The following is a 22,865-nucleotide window of genomic DNA, read 5'->3' as shown; positions in this document are numbered from 1 at the left end:
TCACAAAGTACCAAATGCTCTTTACTTTGCCCTATATTTCTCATACAGAGATTCCAATGTATCACAGATTTTGAAAAACTGTATAGGTAGAACCAGAAATGATCATAAATTCTACATCAACCATACGATGTGCAGTCCTAGCAAGGGAAGATCAATCAAATCCTTGATTGCTATATTGATGAACCCTGCAAAAGGTAGGACCTCACATCTCAACGTCGTGGATAACTATAACAAAATTATCATCACAACTCTTGCCACAAACTGATTAGCCTTTGCCGCATCAATGAAAGATGACGCTGGTGAAAAGCAGGACGCCTCTTCAGGCTGGTTCCCGCTGGTTATTTTCTTCCCAATGTCTCCCATCCTCATGAGCCATGACTAATATGAACAGAAGGAGACACTCCGCACTGCCAAAATCAAACTATCTCACAATTTATATAAGACAGTGCAAAGAAAGAAGTGAAAGTACTATAGATGTCAATGTTAGACAAGCAATGTGTAGTACACTCTCAATAACACAGTGGCCATTTACTTCAAAGTTGGAGCTTGTTGCTCTATCTTTCACAACACAGTACATCAGCACCGAGTTTCAACAACCATGCAAGCAATAGAGCAAAGCCATTGCATAGATCATGAGTTCACATCTCACAATAGTACTCTTCTGGGAGCACCAAACGGTTTATGGGAATTTAAGCACAACAAACTACAAGCAGATCGACACAATAATGTGGGAGACTTGCCGGTGTTGCAAACTTCAAGTGGCAGCAACCGTGGGGGGAGGGAACATGGTTATGTCCACATTGTCATGAACACCCTGCAGAAGCATTTCACCGTCGTAGGTGACAACTTTCCTCTTCTTGGCAGCCCGTAAGGTGCCAACTAATGCTTCAAATATGTTTGCGCATCGGTCGTCATTGAAGATGACACCAAACTTGACCTGCAAACCACAATACTTCAATTACACAAGTTGACATCCATTGATTATGTTCACAAGATGCAGGAAAGCTGCGCTACAAACTTTCTCATGGATAAGTTTCTATGGTTCCTGTAAAATCATATAAGTTTCTGTGTTACAAGCCCAAGCATTGACAACGATACTAATAGGATGCATGTTTAGAACTCACAAACGCATAACTCTTTCAGCGAAATAAGAATAGCATTTAGCAAGTCTTTGAATCATGAGTTCAGTTGCCTGCTGCAGTGTTGTGCTTCAAGAATATGTCATGTCAGCGTAAGCATGAAAACATCAAGATTTATGAAGCTCTATGAAGTCTACAATAATGATGTCACACTGACTGAAGTATTCTTGTGTCCATTTGTCTGTTTTGATGTCAAAATTTATGAAGAGTTAAAGGCTGAGGCAAGTTAAAAAACATGTGATTGACTGCTACACACAATAAGTCTCCCTCCCAAGTCCACAGATAGGGGTGGTTATAGCCATCTCATCAAGTCGAGAAGCGTATATCTTTTCACAGTTTCTAGGCAAGATGGGTGGTTTTAGCCATCTCACCAAGTCCAGAAGAGTATGTCGTTTTACATTTTCTAGGTAAAAGAATGGTTTTAGCCATGTCATCGAGTCCACAAGTGTATGCCATTTTGGCATTGCTCTGATTAACAAGTATTTCTCCTGTTAATGCTCTTCCTTGGAAAGAGCACACCAGAATTAAGAAAAGATTAGATGACCTAGGATTAAGAGAAGGAAATGATGATTAACTGAGGATATTCCTTAATTCACATGACCATGGCAAAAACCATCAACATTACTGAACAGTGGGAGTACTTTTAGCATTTGTCACAAAAGAGGAAGATGGGGAAATCACAGTGACGAACCCTTTTAAGCCACTAATAAGCACTTTAGAACCTTGCATGATAAAGAAAGAAGAAACAAAGGGGAATATGTGACTGAAGCCTACAACATGACATAATACTAGGCAACTTGACACTTGGAATGGGAATGCAAAGCTCATTAGATGGCGCAATGCATTATTCATGTTCTTGTCTAATCTCATTCAGTTATGAGCAGGCTATAACAGCAACTTAATGAACATAACCATCTTCCTAAAATTGTCAACATTCAAATAAAACTGTACTACAGTGTTATAAGGAAAACTTAGCCGCGGCTTGAGAAAACTCTGGAGAAAGTGCACGGTTACGCAGTAATATATTGCTTGCGAAAACTCTGACTGCTTAGTTTGTTCTTTATGATGCGGTTCAACGGCTTTGGTAGCACACCGGTGTCTACCATGTGGTCTCGGCTAAGCAGGGCGTTCGACGGTGTTGGTGGCTACCTTGTCGGGCTCTAGGGTGTTGTCTCCTGCTTCAGCTTGATGGGTGCGTGCGCGCGCATGTTATTGTGAAATTATTGACAAGTAACCAGCTCAATCACCACATGAAACATTGACAATTAGATCTGCCCCGGCGACGCCTATGGATCCTTTCCTGAATCCAAACTCCATTGCACACGAGCAGGATTTCCCCTGTGGATCATCAATCAAGGTCAAGGTTTGTGAAATATACTCCACCACTGCCCCATCCCATCTCACCATCTGCTTGCTTCCTGCTGGTGGCCTCTCTCAGCCGATCTACGTTTCATTTCGATGATTTGAATGTTATCATGCACGTAATTTGATACATGTTCTCATGCTTCTTACATATTACAATTTCGAACTATAAAATTACTTAGTAAAATTTACTACAAGCATACTCCTTTGTATCCACTTTGAAGATCAAAATATGCATTGTTTTCATCATCAGCTATTTCATTCAGCTTCCCCTCGCCACCCCCTTGTTCTCGCGGCCTACGACAAACCATAGGTGTACCACTGCCACCGTTGTTGAGGAAGACTATGGAAGAGGTATGGGCGAGAAGACAAGGGAGCAACATGGTCCCACCACAACTCGCAAGGGACGTAGCATTGCGAAGTCGGTAAAAAAGGTAATAAACCGGGACAATTATTCATCTTATTTATGTTGCATAGTTTTGTCTCTAAACTTGCATTGATCTCTTTCCCGGAAATTGTGTGTGCTATTGCAGAAAAGGAATCATTTTTCTCCTTGAGAGGTATTATTATGATCGTTGGCGGATAGATGGATTTATCCCACAAATGCAGGCTTTGTAAGTCTTTTCTTTACCTTTCCGAATACTATCATTATGTATCTGGTGTTGTTGACAATGTGAAACAACCAAGATTAATAATAAGCAACATATCCTTTTGATATCGACAAAATTAACTTTCATGTCTCAAGGTCTCAATATATTTGTAGAAATACCATCATTAATTGTAAAAAATGGATGTGTGCGGCAACACGCATTAAAAGCGCACGCGGCTGGAGCACCCCTCACTCCCACCACACCAGCCCACAAATCCCCAATGGAGAGGATGGGGGGCGTGGGTTCCTCCACGAGTCAACGGCGGGGGGAGGAGGCGCCGATGGCCGGCCCAAACTACCTGATGTCCCTTCCGCCTGAGATGCTCGATGACATCCTCCGTCGGCTCCCCTTCGAGAAGTTGGTCGGCACCTGCTGTCTCTCCCCCGCTTGGCACCGGCGATGGGAATCCGTCCCCGGCCTCGACATTTGGTTCAGTCGAGGATCCTCCACCGCACGCGATCCACGCTTCCTGCTGTGGCCGTGCGCCGCGCCCGTCCACAAATTCACTGCCTGCAGCCTATGGCCGTGCGCCGCGCCCATCCGCAGCTTCACCGCCCATGTCCAAAGGCGCCACTCCCACCGCCCTGCCCGCTGGCTCCTTGCCCTGGCGCACAAGCGCGTCAAGATGCTCAAGCTCAAGTTCGACGAGCCCTGGCCCGCCCACTCGCCCCGCCCGCCCGTGGTCGGCCCGGCCCTTTACTCCTGCAGCACACTCACCCACCTCCAGCTCTGTGGCTATTGCCACTTGTTGCGCGCTCCTCAGGGCTTCGCTGGCTTCCCCAACCTCTTCACCCTCTACCTCGAGTTCGTGGTCCTCCCTTTCCATGGCGCCGCGGCGCAACTCCAACTCATAATCTCCTCGGCACCGCACCTCACAAGGCTCTTGTTGGATGATGTCATGATCGGCGACGATGAGGCTGATATCGTAACATGTGCCATCCAGGCGCCCAACCTCCGTTTCCTCAGGTTGACCATGTCCCTTGACAACGGATGCCGAATTGTGGGGGATCTCCCATTGCTGGAGGTGGCACAAATTTCCATTGATCCCCTATTCGGGACCCCAAACTTCATCAACACTTTCCGACGAATTTCTATTGTTAAGAAGCTTTACTTGCACACCGACTCAGATCAGGTACAAAACTACATTGCGTCAAATGTCCATGGAACAAATAGTTGAATTCTATTTTTTTTTAATTTGAGGCGACATGCATTGATGTTAATCTCTAAACTATGTCCATTATTTATTTTTCTTTTTGAGGAAATGTCCATCGTTATTTAATTGTCAAAGCACTGATATTGCTGAGAGCAACTCTAGTAGAGTCGCCATCCCGTGCCATGCCATCACAATTTTTGAAGCGCTCTCCATATCTGGCCTCCCAGATTGCATATTTGTTGCCTCGAAGGTCACTTTGGAACGCACTCCATCTAGGAAACCCGTGGCACGAAGGAAGTTTTAGCTCGCCCGCAACTCATCTTCCACCTCCCTTCCCCTTCCCCTCCACCTCCCCCTTGTCCCAGAGCCCTAACCGCCGCCCCCGCACTGACCGCTCTTCTCCGTCATAGCCCAGATCTAGGATTGATAGTTCATCCAGATACAACAGGGGGTTGGTGAGAGGCTCAGAGAACAGAGTGAGAGGTTTCAGCTGGCCCTCGCTTGGATCTTCAGAGCCAGGCGACTCATTGGCCGCCACGAAGGCGAAGGCGTGACATTTGAGCTCCTCGGTGTTGGATGTTGCAGAGGTCCTCTACGCGGCGAGCTCCTCAAAGAAATAGTAAGCCAACAATAGGTGGGTCTCATGTGTAAAACAAATACTACTATGAAGGTTGTGTTTGGCGAATCTGGCTTTGCACATAGCCCTAGGAGCCTCCAAAATGCTCCCTCAGTCTGAAATTACTTGTCATATAAATGGAACCGGTTGTAAGGAGCTGACTCAGCAAACAATTAACACATACACCCCTATATTTGAAAAATAAAAGCAATCAACCCATCCCCCCGTGGAGCAGCGCTACTGCCGAAGCAGCGCGAGCTCGGCCGACACGGCGGCGCCCAAACCCTGCCGACCATTTGGATGCCGTGGCGGGGAGCATGAGCCCCGGCAGGGCGGACACAGAGACGAGGAGGAGGTGGAGCAGGGAGGAGATGGGCAGGAGCGAGCAGTTGAGCGCGGCGTGCGCGCCCCGGTGCGCGTCGCGGTGGCGGACAGGAATCACGAGCAGGTCGGCGTGTTCGCGACACAGCGCCACAACCTCCTGCTCGGCGTGCCCGTGGCAGCCGCAGCGACGAGGACCAGCGGCGGCGAGCAGCAGTAGCCACACCGGCGGGGAGTTGCAGTGCCGAGCAGCAGCACGCTGGGCGGAGCACTCGCCAGGCGGCGGAGCTCCGACAGCACAGCGGCAGGGCCGGGTGAACGCGTAGGATTGGAAGCCACTTCATGCCGGGGCCCTGAGCTTGTGGCTAGGGGCGAGCCGCCGGCCAGGGAAGAGGGAGGCCGCCCCGCGAGCAAGGCCAGGGAGGAGGGAGGCCATCCCGTGGTGGCCAGCCACCACCTTGGAGGAGGCAGGGGACGGGGGTGGGAGGGGGGCTGATTGCTTTAAAAAATTTTAAATAAGGGTGCCTTTGTGAAATCCAGGGAGGTGTATGTTAATTTTTTACCAAATCATCCCTTTACAATCCGGCCCCACTTGTCAGAAAGTGATCAATCAGGCTAAATCACCTGATCAATGCAATTTGCAAAAAGTTTACTAGATACATGGTGACTTTTGCAAATAATTAGGGACCAAGTATTTTTCCGTAAACGAAGCCCCAAATGTGGTGGTTTTTTGCAATTAACTCCTATTAAGAGCATGGCGTTACTACATGAAGTATTCAACAGTCATCTTGTATAAATAGTAATGGTAAGAGCTTGGAAGTAACTATTTAATTTTTTAAGTCATAATGGTAATCTTTTGGTGCGTGGATACTGGATATATAGGCAATCATCTGTTCACCTTTCTCATTTTTTGTATGGCACTGTGCAATGTGAATTCATTCATGAAACCCACTCTAGATGCAGCAAACAGACATTGCTAACAGTTTCCCTCTTCGATTACGAAAACACATTGCTAACAAAGTCACTCTTAGCTGATTTGAGTTATATGTCACCCCGATGTAAACTTGCACTAGGACCATATGCTAATCTAACTGTGTTCTATGTTTTCCAGACTATGGAAAATCCGCTGGAAAGGATTTTATGGACATTCCAGAACTTGAGGGCTGTGCAACAGACTGCAAATTTCGGCAAATTCCCAAGCATTATGTCGATATTTTCTTCACTGAGATTTGGTCCTCACATTGAAAAACTCAAAATTCAGGTAATATAAGATGCACCCTTGAACTTGTATGTCTCGGTTAACAGACATCCATTAATGGATTGAGTTGTTTAACTGACACAACAATCTTGGACTTCCTTGTGTAGGTAGTCAGGCCGGAAGTTGAAACTGATAATGATGATGCCATCGACCAAGATATTCTTGATGCAGTGATATATGATGACCTGTTTGCTAATCTCAAACATGTCTCGGTGGATCATCCGAAGTATTTACCAAATGACATGTGGTTTATGAAGTTTCTGCTATCAAAAGCAGGGATGTTTGAATACTTTTTTGTCAGTTTCAACCATGGAGAAGAAACCAAAGCTTATGTGGAAGCATGTAAAGAGTTGGCAACGTGTGAAAATGCGTCTCCCGAAGCTATGCTCATACTAAGGCCTAGAGACAAGCCTACCCCAGATATTTAAACCCCTAATCATGTTAGTTGCTGCATGCTTAAACCATAGATGATACCAGATGTGGTTTTCCTTTTTGAGGTGGACTTCACCAATTGCCATGTTTGTGACTTGTTGTTTCAGATGCTCATATGAACAATGCACAAGTAAGACCTCACATCGCAATGTTGTGGATCTCTATAAATTTTTAACATTGGATCTCTTGCTAGGAAACTGCTCGACATTTATTTATTTTTAATCACAAAATTTATCTGTTGGGCCACATTTGAACCAGCTCCTAACTTGCAGAATTCCTTCCACCCACCCGTGTTAGGCATGTTGCACGCTCGTGGTGTAATGTTTGCTTCTTAAATTGGATCACTTGTGGTGTGCCATAATTTCTTAGCACCCTACCCTGCTTATCGTACATAAGATTTCTTGCCAAGTCTTACCACAGGTGTGACTAATAATTTTCTCCCTACAAAAGTTGTGACCTTCTGACACATTTGGCACAAAAACTGTGGCAAATTTAGGCACCAACCAAACAGACTTGTTGTCTGAAGTCTTGTGTTCTCTGTCGTCTTGATAATTGCACGTGCATTATTATGCCTCCCATCCTTATGCACAAACCAATTTTCAAATGCAAAAAACATGGAACACTAGACTTGCAATGCATTCTCTAGCCATCTACGTCGTTTTGTTTTTTCTCGACTTTGTGTTTGGAAGTTTGTAGAAGATTGGAATGGTACTTGTTGAAGATAAATGTCTTTCCCCTTTTGCTGAAGGCCAAAAGTGTTTAGTTTGTTCTGATAGTAATCCGTACTCTTGGTATCCTAAATCCTTGTACTATATATGGTCAGTAATAAGATAAAGTTGGTGGTCACTGGCCACAAGACCAATTTTTATCAGTCTCAATCTAGTCCATACAACCCTATCATTAACTGGATCATGTTCAACATTGTATGGAGCCTCTCAAAATTATCCTAGGAGTCTTTACTTGGTAGAATCTTAACCTGTAAAAATTCTAACAAAATTGTGATCGTGTTCAACATTATCATTTGACCCTATTTGATTCAACCATTTCTTGTGATTTGTTGTATACATTTGTCATGACAAAGTACCAAATGCTCTTTTCTTTGCCCTATATTTCTCATACAGAGATTCCAATGTATCACAGATTAAAAATATATATATAGGTAGAACCAGACATGATCATAAATTCTACATCAACCCTAGGAAGTCCAGTGCTAGCAAGGGAAGACCGGTCAAATTCTTGATCACGAGCTAATGAATCCCTCAAAAGGTCGGACCTCAAATCCCAACGTCGTGGATCACTATAACAAAAACTATCATCACAACACTTACCATGAACTGATTATCCTTTGCCCCATCCATGAAAGGTGACGCTAAGGAAGAACTAATTGCCTCTTCAGGCTGGTTATTTTCTTCCCAATGTCTCCTATCCCCACGAGTCATGACTAATACTCCCTCCGTCCAGAATTACTTGTCATAGAAATGAATGTGTCTAGACGTATTTTTAATTCTAGATACATCCATTTCTATCAATTTCTACAACAAGTAATTCGGGACGGAGGAAGTATGAAGAGAAAGAGTCACTCCACACTACCAAAACAAACTAGTTATATAGCTCTACACACAACTGCACATACACTGTACAGCTCTCCCACAATTTATATAACATGGTGTGAAGAAAGAAAAGAAAGTATTCCAAAGTTGGAGCTATGTGCACAGTACTATACATGTCATTGTCAGACAAGCAATGTGAAATACACTCTCAATAACACAGTGGCCATTTACTTCAAAGTTGGAGCTTGTCGCTCTATCTTTCACAACACAGTACATCAGCACCAAGTTTCAACAACCATGCAAGCAATAGAGCAAAGCAATTGCATAGATCATGAGTTCACATCTCACAATAGTACTCTTCTGAGCACCAAACGGTTCATGGGAATTTAAGCACAACAAATTACAAGCAGATTGACACAATAATGTGGGAGACTTGCCGGTGTTGCAAACTTCAAGTGGCAGCAACCGTGGGGGGAGGGAAGAGGGTTATCTCCACATTGTCATGAACACCCTGCAGAAGCATTTCACCGTCGTAGGTGACAACTTTCCTCTTCTTGGCGGCCCGCAAGGTGCCAACTAATGCTTCAAATATGTTTGCGCATCGGTCGTCGTTGAAGATGACACCAAACTTGACCTGCAAACCACAATACTTCAATTACACAAGTTGACATCCATTGATTATGTTCACAAGATGCAGGAAAGCTGCGCTACAAACTTTCTCATGGATAAGTTTCTATGGTTCCTGTAAAATCATATAAGTTCCTGTGTTACAAGCCTAACCATTGAAAACGATACTAATAGGATGCATGTTTATACCTCACAAACACATAACTCCTTCAGCAAAACAAGAACTGCATTTAGCTAGTCTTTGAATCATGAGTTCAGATGCCTGGTGCAGTGTTGTGCTTCAAGAATATGCCATGTCAGCATAAGCATGAAACATCAAGATTTATGCAGCTCTATGAAGTCTACAATAATGATGTCACACTGACTGAAGTATTCTTGTGTCCATTTGTCTGTTTTGATGTCAAAATTTATGAAGAGTTAAAGGCCGAGGCAAGTTAAAAAATATGTGATTGACAGGGCAACGTGCTACACACAATAAGTCTCCCTCCCAAGTCCAGAGATAGGGGTGGTTATAGCCATCTCATCAAGTCGAGAGGCGGATATCTTTTTACAGTTTCTAGGCAAAATGGGTGGTTTTAGCCATCTCATCAAGTCCAGAAGTGTATGTCGTTTTACATTTTCTAGGTAAAAGAATGGTTTTAGCCATGTCATCGAGTCCACAAGTGTATGCCATTTTGGCATTGCTCTGATTAGCAAGTATTTCTCCTGTTAATGCTCTTCCTTGGAGAGAGCACACCAGAATTAAGAAAAAATTAGAGGACCTAGGATTAAGAGAAGGAAATGATGATTAACTGAGGATATTCCTTAATTCTCATGACCATGGCAAAAACGACCAACATTACTGAACAGAGGGAGTACTTAATTTAGCATTTGTCAAAAAAGAGGAAGATGGAGAAATCCTAGTGACGAGCTGTTTTAAGCCACTAATAAGCACTTTAGAACCTTACATGGTCAAGAAAGAAGAAACAAAAGGGAATATGTGACTGAAGCCTACAACATGACATAATACTACTAGGCGACTTGACACTTGGAATGGGAATGCAAAACTCATTAGACGGTGCAATGCATTTTTCATGTTCTTGTCTAATCTCATTCAGTTATGAGCAGGCTATAACAGCAACTTAATGAACATAGCCATCTTCTTGAAATTGTCAACATTCAGATAAAACTGTGCTACAGTGTTATAAGGAAAACTTAGCCGCGGCTTGCGGAAATTCAGGAGAAAGTGCACAGTTACTCAGTAATTGTTTGTAAATTTCTTTTTCTCGTAAAATCGTAGTGGATGTCTTGATTGCCAATAGGGCATCCATCCCCTTGCATATCAGACTGCAGTGGCATGTGCCGCGAGCTGGTGGTTTCTGCGCGTCTGGTGGATAAAATGTGAACACATCGAACTGAATATACAGTAACCATAGGAAAATTTATACAGCAGTAAAATTCTGTCCCACGGGCAAAGAAGGGGAAATTCGTCCTATGGTTTTGGTTCGATCTTTTCATCAGCTTGTCAGTTATCCAGACCTTTATTTATAAAGCAGTGCCATGTGCGGCGACCTGGCGGTTTCTTAGCACTTCTGCGCGCCCAGTAGATAAAATGTGAACACATCATCATACTGAATACGATCATATTGAACACATCATACAGGAACAATAGTAGGAAAATTTATACTGCTTTGTAAAATTCTGTCCCACGGCAAAGGAAGGGGAAATTCGTCTTTACGGTTTTGATCCGATCTATTCATCAGCTTATAAGTTACCCAGACCATTCAGTTTGTTTTAAAATGCAAATGGGTTTCATCAGCTATGTTCCATGGCCCTGCGCTACTGGTCTCACCAAACAAGAACAAGAAAAACAAAGCCTTTCAGTCCCAAACAAGTTGGGTTAAGGCTCAGAACTACGTACAAATCATGGATCTGCACTGCGCACATCATTTTCAGAACCCAACAATTCGTTCAGACGGACGAATCCGCCGGCCCGCACACACACCAGCGGAACCGCAGAGATCGCCGCGGGATCCAGCAAAACGGGCAATGACGGGAGAATCCGCATCGGGCGATCGGCGGCACGCGCCAAACCGCCTGCTTGCCGGCGTGAGACGGTCGAGAGAATGGGGGTCGAGATCGGGGCAGAACGCGGTGGGAGATGGCGGATCTGAGTACCTTGTAGGAGCCGTCGGGCTGCTGCTGGCCGAGCCTCTGGATCTCCTCCCGGAGCTTCCCGACCTCCTCCTCGACGTGCCCAAGGTTCATGGCGCCGCTTCTTTCTTTCTGCGATGCTTCTTGGATCTTGGCGCGGCGGGATGCTTGTTAATGGGGAATTTTCTTTTTTGTCGGGGTAGATGGAGGAGAGCCCGCGGTTGAAGACTTCAGTGGCAGTGGCACCAACCGTTGGGGCAGGAGCACATGGGCCGTTGGATCGGAGATGGACGGGCGAGATGGAGGCAACCATGGATCAAGTCGCACACAAATATCACGTTACACAAAGGGAAACCATGGATTAAGTCCCCATGGTGTCAAAAAATGGATTAAGTCTCCATTGGACTTTTTTTAGAAAAAGTCTCCATGAGACCTTGATTTAAAGGCAGATGGATAAACTCGTCTCGAGCTGCCTTGTTTAGCTAAGGTGAGAGGCAACATCGAATTTTTTACATGGTGTGTAGTTTCTTTTAATAAAAAAATTGGTGACGGGCCTCGATGGTGGTGATGGTGGAGACAGTGTTGTGAGAGTGTGACACGTCCATTTTACATCACTATTTCTTATCACAAGATTTTCAAAATTGCTCATAGTTTACACGATAATCACACCATTCTTATATCTTTGTCTTCTTAATTTGCATGTAGCAACTAAGCAGGGATTGTCAGAAAACTACAAAAAACAACCAATAATAATAATCGTAGCAAAGAAATTAGTTATTCGGAGCTTGGAAAAGTTAGGAAAAACATAAAGTCTAAATTACATGGGAAGAGAGCCAGGGGCACCGGACCCAAGCCAGGGAGGTGCATGTGGGGGCTTACACGGCCTGACCCGAGCCGCGAGTCAGGGGCGCGTGGGGCCCACATGGCACCCTTGCCTCTCTCTGGAGCCCCTGGTCATATTTTACCCTAAAACCTATGCCTCTAATTTACATGGTTTTTCCGCCACCATCTTCGAGGCGGAAAGAAAACAAAGCACTTCTATCTCACGGAGGACTGATCTGCCGGGACCATTCCCCTCCGAACATGGGAAATCAAAGCCATCAACATCACCAACACTATGTTCATGTGGGGATCATCATCACCAACTCCAATCTTCACTAGCACCATCTCTATCTTACCTCCATCTCCATCCTCTTTTCAATCTATGAAATATTACCTCGGGTTTGTTGTTGAGACCACTTTCATGGTGTTAATTGCCGCTTGGGGAGTTGATGTTTAGTGTCCCCATGGTGTTAATCAGCAACTGTGCCACTATTTCTTTTACCATGTCTTAGGCCCCTTCCAATGTTCCACCTTGTATAGATGCTAAGGCTGCCATGTAGGCAAAAAATCTGATGTGGCAAGGTAATTATGAGGAGAGAGATGAGTGTGGTGACCCCCGAAAAAACAATGTCAAGCGCGAGAATCTAGGCAAAACGCTTAAATGAAAGAAGCCCACCAATACATGAAGAACTTTCGTTGTAAAATCATTAAATGAGAGATGAATAGTTGCTAAAGTTTTTAATGTGCTTAGCACCTCATGTAAGCACCTAAGGTCAAATCTACTAGTACTAGAGTCCAAACAACTCTTCCACCTCAGCAGCTGGCCATCGTTTCCTCCCCGCCCCTCGCGTGCCGCCGCGTCGGCATCCGGCGGCCGCGAGCGCGAGCGCGACTCCGCATCGGGAGAATCACTGTTCCAAAATCACTGACGCGCGGGACGACGCAACACGCGCCCCCCACCCCCACCACGAGCAGACGTGGACGCCGCGAGCGGTGGCACGGCACGCCTCCGCCTCCGCCTCCGCAACAACCACTCCCAATCCCACGCGGCCTCTCGACCCTCCCACTCCCACGAGCACAGCACCCACCCACCGGAGCAGCAGCGGAGACGCGCAGAGGAGCCGAGCCAGGCGGGCGGCGGCAGATGGCGGAGGCGGAGGGGGAGGTGAGGAGGGACATGTGGGGGCAGGAGTACCGGACGGCCTCCGCCGACTGCGCGGCGGCGCTGGACGACTACTACGCGCAGACCATGTCCTTCGGCCGCGGCCGCGGCCGCGCCGTGCTCCGCGCGGCCGCCGCCGACCCCGCCTGCGCGCTCGCCGCGCTGCACGCCGCGCACTTCGTCGGCCCGCGCGACCGCGCCGGGGCCGCCGCCTTCCTCGCCGCCGCCGCCGGCAGCCTCGTAAGCCTCGCGTCTGCCCGGCCGGTCTCCTCGCTCCTTTTCCCCTTCCGAATCCTCCGTTGACTTTCAGCGCGTTCCTTTGCTTCCACAAGGGCAAGGCGACGGAGTACGAGAGGGCGGTGTTCCGGGCGCTCTCGGCGCTCGTCGGCGAGGACAGGGACACGGAGGTGGCCGTCGACCGGCATTTCGAGGTTCGTCGCGGCTTGATTTGATTTCTCGTGACGATTTGGAAGCGGCCACCACCAATTGACTGATGAAAAGCATGCTTCTTGTGCGCGACAGCTGCTCAAGGAGTTCCCCAGGGATCTCATGTCCCTCAAGAGAGCGCAGCTCCTCTGCTTCTATGTGGGACGGCCGGACACATCCCTCAAATTTGTTCAACAGGTAAGCTGAGAATTACTACAAGAGGTCTGGTTTTGTGCTTACAATTTTCATATTTAACCCGGGGACAGCAATGCCGTTTCTTTCGTGCATTGGGTGCACTTGTGTGAAGTAAATTTTAACAGCACCCACAGAAACTTCCAGTGAAATAAAATTTAGTGATTTCTCAAAGGAGTTGTATGCCCACTGAATGAAAGCCAGTGACAGTGTAACATCATTTTGTTACCATGTTCATTAGAAATTGTGTGGCTGTGCTGATGGCCCAATGCAGAAACTTTGAATCAAGCAGCTCCTCCTATGAAAATGCTACTGTACTAAGTAAGTACTCTTTCTTTCTGACTGATTGATGCCGCTCGTTGCTGATCAGGTTTTGCCGGAGAACCAAGATCGGAACTATATATACGGCATGCTTGCTTTCCCTTTGCTAGAGCTTGGAAGAATGGACGAAGCTGAGATAGCTGCTCGGAAAGGCTTGGCTATAAACAAGAACGACTTCTGGTCACAGCATAATGTATGTGGAGAATTTGTGATTTGGCTATATTTAGCTTTGGTGATTACATCTACTTGCTGACTTGTAAGTAGTATGAACCTTATATAGTACTTACCTGGTGAATTGGTATTTAGTAAATCAGTCGCAGGAGTTGCCTGCCGAATAATAGCATCAAGCGTTTTTTTAATCAGTCACAGCATAATGTACGCATGTTTTGAGGTACCGAATATGCAGAGAACCAGTGTTTAGACTTGTTAACTTACAACAAATTACCACTAACAAAAATAATGATTGTTGAGGAGATGATTAAATAAATTATAACCATAACTAAAATAAAATTAGGCAACAAGATAGAGATCAAACTCTGCTAATCAAGATGTTAAAATCCTCCTCTAGGCTAGGGTCACTTGATACAGTTTCAGCTAAATGAATCCAAAACTATACTGCCACTTAATGCTCTGCTCCTTTCACAAGTCCTTCACCTTACTTACCACTGGAAAGTCTTTCATACTTGGCACAGACTGTCCTAATAAAACTGAATACCAGGCTCATGTCTATCGTTAGACATTCAATAACCATCCAGGGCTGATTACTAGCTTATTAAAACAGTTGACCTATCCATATGTCTTAAGTTGCAGTTAAATCCCATGCCAGGGGACAAAATGGTTTACTCCCTACTTGATCGAGATGTACTCATGGCATAGTTTAGGATGACTAGAAGGCAACACGACCCTGGATAACTTATAGGGGAGGGATGTGTTGCACAACACCAAGGGTTGGTAGTGTGGAGGCTTTGCTGTCCTGCAAACTCTGCCAAGCGAGGTTTTTCTTGCAGGATCTGCACATATACCCAAGTAGTTCTTGGACTGTTTCTTTTTTCGAGCAAAGGACCATGACCCGGTGTTTCATTAAAAACTTTTCCATTGTTCAGAGTTCTTGGACTGGTCAACTAAGATTTGGACAAATATGACACAATCAGTTTCATTTAGCTTAGTCAGTGAGTTCATTCAGATGCTATGGTATTTTTTCTCTTAACGTTGATCCTTTGTGGTCCACATCCTTACATTTTCGTTTCTTTGGAAGACATGATATTGAATACTTTCTTTGTCAAAGGGAAGTCATGATAATTTTCTTGTTATGGTGAGATATGTATGTATGACCTTAGTGAATTCTCCTCATGCTAGGGCTGTTAAATTAAGATAACTTACCTTAGCATGCGAGTTTCACTAGCTGATCTGTGCATATTAAAGCAACAAATCGTTCTTTAATATAAGCTACATCCTACATTCTATCTTGCAGATGTGCCATGTTTTCCAGCAGGAATGTCGCTTCAGAGAAGCTACTGAATTCATGGAATCATGTTCTCCATCATGGACATCATGCTCATCATTTATGTATGCAGTTTTCCACTTTATACCCTTTGTAGTGATGCAAATAAAAAAATCAGGAATGTAATTTCTTAGAAACTCTGTTTCCTTCTTCCTTGTAGGTTTACCCACAACTGGTGGCATGTTGCAGTCTGTTACTTGGAAGGCGAAGCCCCTATTAGGAAAGTTATGGAGGTATATGATCAAAACATCATGAAGGAACTCGATAGAAGTGATTGTGAGCCAGCAGAGGTATAATGTTATTGGTGATTAATTTTTCCTAGATATTGACGTCTGAGACACTGAATATTTATCATGCCTTCAGGTGTACGTGAATGCTCTTGGTTTGCTACTCCGTTTATATGTGCGTGGTGAGATAGGTCCAGCCAAAGAGAGGCTAACACCATTGCTAGATGAACTTAAGAATGAGGTACTACTACTGGAAACATTTATTATATCCATTAGAAGATGTAGATTTAACTGTGCTGCCTATTCTCAAGAGCATTTTAAGATATAAACTAAAGCTATAAGAGATCCATTCTTCTGACTATTTCAGTTTGAACTTTGTCCAGTCCATTTGGCATGCGGAATGGCTCCTTGATTTACTTATATTATGGGCATTATCTAGTATGAATGAAGTTAAAGCAGCAGAAAATCTGCTGGACTCACTACGATCAAGGTCAGATATCTGAATGGTTCTCTTTTACTGGAAACATAAGACTGTCATGTTGCAAGTGTTCTCAATATTTGTTTTGTTTTTTCCTTCAGAGTCTCTTCAATGGACATGAAGAGACAGCAAGTGATGCAGAAGGCAATTCAGGTGTGCTAAATTCTTTGTGCAAGGTCAAATGCTATTGGAGAGATACCACATGTACAGTGTATTAATACCTAAGAGAACATTGACATTAAGCAAAAAAAAGTATTAATATTCTTGAAAAATGGGATGCTCAATTTTGGTTCCTAAATTTGACTGGCACATTCATTTGTGGTGGACTGATATCAAATAATGTTGCTTTCCAGTATCTCTTGTTATTTTTTAGTTTCCTCGACTTTTTGCTTGCTTGTCTGTTGCACGATTCGTTGTGAGTGATAATATCACAAATTTTCACTGGAGAAGTTGATCGACTTTTTTGTGCCGTTTGTTGCTTCCTTTGATACAGCTAGCCGATGCTGTTTATAAATATGGAAAAGGAGAGCACAAGGCGGTGTTTGACGCCCTGGGTCCAGACTTCGATGGGCTTGGCTATAAAGTAGGATCACTGAACCTAGTGTTTCAAGACAAGTAATTATGAATTTGCTTTTACTGAGCATCAACAAATGGTACAATTAGATGATTGGTGCATCGGATGAACAAGTGGACGTCTTCAATGAAGTTTGGTACACTGTGCTAATAAATTCTGGAGAGACGTCTACAGGTATTTGGTCTAAAATGCTTGGAAAAAAAACTAGTATTCCCTCCGTTCGGAATTACTTTTCGCGAAAATGGATGTATCTAGAACTAAAATACGTCTAGATACATCCATTTCCGCGACGAGTAATTCCAAACAGAGGGAGTATCTTTTGTTGCTCTTTATTTAAGTGAGGAGCTAGCTAACATAGTTTTGATGGTACACAGCGATTGAGCTGCTCGTCAAACAAATCAGCAAACGAGAGGGTGCACCTTTCTTGTGGCGCTTGCTGGTAGAGTGCTTTTGCAACCACACTGCTCTCTTTCTATTCTACTCCCTCTGTTCCTAAATGTAAGTCTTTTTAGAGATTCCACTACAAACTACATACGGATGTATATAGACATATTTTAGAGTGTAGGTTCACTCATTTTGCTCCGTATGTAGTCCATAGTGGAATCTCTAAAAAGACTTATATTTAGGAACGGAGGGAGTACCTTGCATTCTCGCTGCAATCTCTTAACTGACTTACTAAAGATTTGAAAACTGTCTGTAAACTCATGAGCTGATAGCCGTATAAAAAAGATGAACTTACCGTGCACCAACCACATCAATCCATTAATACTGTCTGAGACTTTTATCTGGAATTTAGAACTCGTTATGGCTCATAAGATGATTAGTCCTTTTTGGACATTCCAGTGAAGCTGTTGTGTCTTGGAGGTGACGCTCTGACCACCAATTGTTTATGAAAATTAGTTGACTCACATGGACACAATTGTACATCATATATAAAGTTGTATTTCATGATCAATTTACTAGTAACATTAATTTGACGTTGTCGATTCTAGCAGTTGGTCCTCTTATGGCAGTTTTTTAATGATCTTATCATCCCTTTTTCGCAAAAGAAAGAAAGAAAGAAAAGTTTATAGCAGCTCTACAGACTCACTTGAGTTGTGATCATTGCACATAAGAAGACACTCCCTAGATGCCGGGATTTTTTTCTGTATTCTGGTAACTGTGATGAAACTACTATGAGGTAAGATCTTTGCTTCGTGTTTTTTGCAGGAGAAAGCATACACAGTGGAGGGCAGAGGTGCGGATGCTTCAGTGGCCACCGAGAAGGCAAATGCTCTACAAGCTGCTCATTTTCATTAGTGTCGAGTTCCGGCTCGTTCACGGAAAGGTTATATGTACTTGTTGATGTATGTATGGGTGTAACTATTCTTGCTGGTACGCACAATGGAAGTTTATATTCTCTAATAAATCACAGTATGGAGTCGTGCGGTGCTTGCGCAACTCCCTCTGCTGCAACAAACCCAACTCTTCTCTGCAGCAACCGCACATACGCACACACAACCAAAAGCAAACCAACATATTTTGTTTTCAAATGCACATGCACGAGGCTGAAGAAATGCATTTCTTCACCTGAAGCACAACGCACTGGAGAGACCATCTTCTTCCTGTTTTTTCTAGGTGAAAGAGCACGGTGTACGGATCTCGGCACCATGTTTCAGTAGCGGAAAATCCAAATTTTATTCATGTCTTGGCCCTTTCGGTCCATATGGGCTATTCCTTCCCAGCAAGGGCTTCAGCGGCATATATAGCAACCAATGCAAGACGGCTGAGTGTGCTCAAACTACTAAAACATATATACACACCAAGAGAAGAGAAGAGAGGGGAATCTCTTGCCTGCCATGGCTCTGGCTCTGAGCGACCGACGAAAGCATCATCTCCTCTCCGTCGCCGTCGCCAAGCGTCCAAAGTCCTAAGTCCACGCGCACCCCGCACACCAAGCGTCCAAAGCTCTATCCGGCATGTCCGTATACTCTACACACGAACGGACCAGTATCAATGTTGATCTCACAAGTGAGAAGCAGAGCATGTGTCATATGATTTAGCTAGTCATTTAAAAGTTACTGCTATATCAAGGAAAAATTAATCTCTTAATAAAATAATATTCATCCTATTTACCGTCCTAAGTGCAAGTACCTTACTAAAACAAATGATCACTACTATACTACTAGTCGACTTGCAGGTTATATAGAAAACAGAGCACTACTATGCTTATATGGTTAGTTTGCACAACCTGAAGCAATAGTCCTCGACTTCTACTTATTTTCCAAAACCTGAATATTTGGTACACAAGTGCAGCTACATCTCTTAATAATAATGGTTATGTGAATGTTTATGGATGATCTCTTAAAGATAGAAACTTCAGTTGAACTCCCAAGAACTGCACACTATAAAATACGTGTATTTGTCACTTCATTTTGGCAAACATCCAAATTAAGTATTCATATACAACATAACAATCACAACATCGGCAGACTACCAAGAAGATTGTGCCTAATCATGCACTGATTCTCTCTTCCCAAAACTGAAGCATTTACAAGGTTCTCGTGTAGAACCCACAACAGTTTTTTTAGTGTTATTGTTTGACTGTAAATCCTAATATTAGCATGACTCACTAGTACTCCCTCCGTTCCAAAATAGATGACCCAACTTTGTATTAACTTTACTATAAAGTTGGGTCATCTATTTTGGAACGGAGGGAGTACAAATGATGGTTCTCGAAGAAATGGCCAGGCACCGTGAGACCAGCTAGGTTGGCAGCGGCAGGAGTCGGAGAAACCACTGCCACCGGGAGAGGAGCGGGGAGCTTCTAGTGGCCGGGTCAGGGAGCCTAATGGCCAGGTAATGCCAAATCCGTTGGCAGCAAGGTGACGAGGGCGCGTGGCCTGCGGTCAAGCACGCCTTCCACACACGAGCAATCGGTTTATTCCTAGTGGCATCTGCGGAGCTCTCTGTAGTGTAATGCTCGACAAATCAAAACAGTCTACCATTAGTGATTGATCTCATTTTTTTACATATCAGGTAAAGTATCACAAGCAAATATGGCAAAGCACTTACAGGAAGAGCGTCAGCCCAGCCAGCAGGCAATAATACTTTTCAAGGCCCCGGCATCTTCTGTGTGCTTGTGCTCATGCCGTGCAAACTTAGCATTCCAATCAGCCTCAAGTGTAGCAGTAGCGCCTTGGGGCTCCAGCGGCTGCAACAGTCCAGGTAAAAAGAAATGATAAGGTTGACACTAAGCAGGATCACCATCGTCATTGAGATAACCAAAAAACAAACAATGAACAAACTTTGGTACGCGACCAGAAAGAAGTGAGAAGTAGGGCAGGCAACCTTGGCATGTACTCCCTCCGTCCCAAAATAGATGACCCAACTTTGTACCAACTTTGGGTCATCTATTTTGGAACGGAGGGAGTATGTGACAGCATTATGTAGTCAAACAAAGTTCAGTCTATACATACTTTATACTGAAACCATGCTGCCATTTGCAAAAAGAAAAGAAAAGAAGACATGTATAATGTAACATTAGCATGTATGAGTCGGTGGAGTGAGTTCTTTTTAGTTTAGATGAGAGAGTATATCCATTCAAGTTGAAACCAAAATGAATATGCAATCAATCAAAACTGAGTGTCGTCTTCTATCTCTGAAACCAAACAAAATGCTCAGTTTTTTTTCCATACGACAAATCATGTCATACTGTATTATTCACCCAGGTACATACAGAGGCCAAGCCATCCATCCCTGATTTTGAGCGGCACGGAAAAATCAAAAATTGCAGCACTCACGTGGACGGACAGACCAAACTGGAACCTAGGGGAAAATAAAGGGTCGCCATTGAACTCGATGTTGTACGGCGACCCTGTTAGTCTGTAGTAACCTGCTGTTTCTAGTGCATGAGTAATGGATTTTCACTCAAGAAGCAACAATCAACAATGAACAGTTTACAGTAGACAGGATGAACCATGTGGTTGATAGGATGGATGGACATTTACAGTGTACAGATTCTTCAGTTCAAATAACCTGGGCTTCTAGTGCATCTAAGTCTTGTTTGTATAGAAACAGGAGATTGTGGGTTTTCACTCAACAATCAACAGTCAACGATCAACAGCCAAATCCAGCAGCAGGAACTCCATTGCTATCGACAAGAATCGCAGGTGTACGTGTGCCTATTATCACAGGAACTCCACTGCTGCGAGTGGTGAATCGGGACAAAAAAGGGGAAATTTTTGCATCACCGGAGCATAATGGAAGGGACAGAGAGGGATGGGGGCTTGAGGAGATACCATCCCTGACGCCGGAGAGGAGGCTGCGTCCTTGTTGGTGATGAGTCTGGCGCCGAGGAAGACGAGCACGAGCGGCGGCGCCGGTGAGCGAGCCGCGTCGGCTAGGTAGGGTTCCAGTCGCATCCGCCGCCGCCGTCACTTGTAGCTGCGGGGAGCCCGTGGAGGACCCTCGGGGAAGGTCCTGGATCGAGCTGCGTCGGGAGCGCCATGGCCGCGATTGCGGGGATGAAGCCCTTGATGCCCGTGGGCAATCTGGAACCAGCGTGCTCGGTCTCCCTCTTCTCTTCTCTTCTCTTCTCTTCTCTTCTGATGAGGGGAAGGGAAGGGGAAGGGGAGGGGAGAGGAGAGGGTGGGGGGCAGAGCATTCGCCATTGCCGGCGGCGAGGTGTGAAGGTGGGTGGCGGCTCGAGGTGGGGTGGGGAATCGGGAGCGTTGGGTGGAGTGTTTTGTTTCCTTGGCTTGGGAATGGGAGATGACCGCTGGGCTGGGCTGTCTGTTTCTCTTCTCTTCTCCCACCAAACAACGCACGCACTTGATTGGTCCAGCGCTAGGTGCCACGGATCGATCTCTTTAATGAGTCGATATCAGCCGTTTATTTGGATCCTACGGCGAGCACATGGGATATAACTGCATCATACAAACTATGCTTCTTCATTGGCTAATCTCGCCTTCCCACGGATACAAACTGAAACTAAAAAACATCTTTTGTTCTTCCCACGGATACAAGCTTCAAACAATCGCTTGTGATATGTCTCGAACACCGACCGCCACGCTCGCCTCAGTGATGGGACACAAATGTCAGGGAAGAATAGATGTTTTTCATTTGTTTTTTAACAATTTCATGTTGATATATCATATGGTTTGCGGTGAGGTGAGTACTGCATGCATGTTTGTTTGTTTCGGTAGCTTCTCCCGTCTCTCCGAAGGTGTCGGGCAAGGGGTCATCGGCAACCCGCACATCGTACGCTCGCTCACCTACCTGCTCCCCACCGCCACGAGCTCCGAGTCAATTGACCTCGGAATGGAGGCATGCCATTAGGAGCTCGGACATCATGCGCCAGATGTGCTCGACAAAAATGTGTACATCAGTGATAAGATGAAAGGAGAGCAATGTCGGCACATGAACGAAGACCGGTCAAAACCGCGCCACATTCACTCGAAAATCACTTGAAGTGAGCAGAGAAATTACACTTATCTGATACGAGAAGTTGAGGGACTAAGATTTACGGGTTTCGATGTTAATTAAGATGCCATTTCTATATTTTAGGGAGAGACGGGGGACGGATATATGTATATGTTTTTCCCATGACAATATCACATGTTGATTTTTGCAACTAAAAATGCTCAAAAGTTTATAGTCTAGCTAGCATTAGCTTATAGCTAGCCCCTTGAGAATAATACGCTTTGTATCTCTATTATTAAAGGAGAATCGAACGTCGTGATGGTTCAACCAGATTCCTCCCCTTCGTCTCACCCCTCGCTCCCGCACGATTGAAAATTTCACGCACAAAAAACCAAAAAAAAAAGCGAGTACAAATCGGAAACCACCATCCACGCACGCAGTCAACCTCCACCCACGAGTCCACGACTCCCCCCACATCCTACGACCCGCCGCCGTCTTGACTACCCGTCGTCACCCGC

General features: G+C 44.8%; 2 protein-coding genes and 1 long non-coding RNA gene across 4 annotated transcripts; 1 reads left to right on the top strand and 2 right to left on the bottom strand.

Annotated features, from left to right (window-relative positions):
• Positions 1-538: 538 nt before the first annotated feature.
• LOC123095734 (costars family protein) lies at positions 539-11,546 on the bottom strand. Of its 2 annotated transcripts, none has more exons than XM_044517294.1 (2): positions 11,266-11,467; positions 539-937 (listed from the first exon to the last, which is right to left on the bottom strand). In XM_044517294.1, the coding sequence occupies exons 1-2, from the start codon at positions 11,353-11,355 to the stop codon at positions 755-757; spliced, it is 273 nt and encodes a 90-aa protein (XP_044373229.1). In that variant the 5' UTR covers positions 11,356-11,467; the 3' UTR covers positions 539-754. The 2 variants fall into 2 exon arrangements, with proteins under 2 accessions (XP_044373229.1, XP_044373228.1); XM_044517293.1 differs by lacking the exon at positions 539-937 and adding an exon at positions 8,683-9,115 and having other exon boundaries at positions 11,266-11,546.
• A 1,429-nt stretch (positions 11,547-12,975) lies between these two features.
• Positions 12,976-18,408, top strand: LOC123095733 (tetratricopeptide repeat protein 38). Its single transcript, XM_044517292.1, has 13 exons — positions 12,976-13,465; positions 13,558-13,656; positions 13,748-13,849; positions 14,214-14,357; positions 15,636-15,730; positions 15,826-15,955; positions 16,029-16,133; positions 16,276-16,382; positions 16,472-16,523; positions 16,864-16,953; positions 17,034-17,118; positions 17,319-17,383; positions 18,154-18,408. The coding sequence occupies exons 1-13, from the start codon at positions 13,208-13,210 to the stop codon at positions 18,241-18,243; spliced, it is 1,422 nt and encodes a 473-aa protein (XP_044373227.1). The 5' UTR covers positions 12,976-13,207; the 3' UTR covers positions 18,244-18,408.
• A 547-nt stretch (positions 18,409-18,955) lies between these two features.
• Positions 18,956-21,695, bottom strand: LOC123095736 (uncharacterized). Its single transcript, XR_006446320.1, has 3 exons — positions 21,225-21,695; positions 19,999-20,137; positions 18,956-19,892 (listed from the first exon to the last, which is right to left on the bottom strand). It is a non-coding gene; the product is annotated as an uncharacterized lncRNA (long non-coding RNA).
• Between the last annotated feature and the right edge of the window lie 1,170 nt (positions 21,696-22,865).

Source organism: Triticum aestivum, chromosome 4D (genome assembly GCF_018294505.1).
Source record: "Triticum aestivum cultivar Chinese Spring chromosome 4D, IWGSC CS RefSeq v2.1, whole genome shotgun sequence".
NCBI classification, from domain to species: domain Eukaryota; kingdom Viridiplantae; phylum Streptophyta; class Magnoliopsida; order Poales; family Poaceae; genus Triticum; species Triticum aestivum.
The sequence above is the reverse complement of the archived record's forward strand: the minus strand, read 5'-3'. Positions and strand labels throughout refer to the sequence as shown.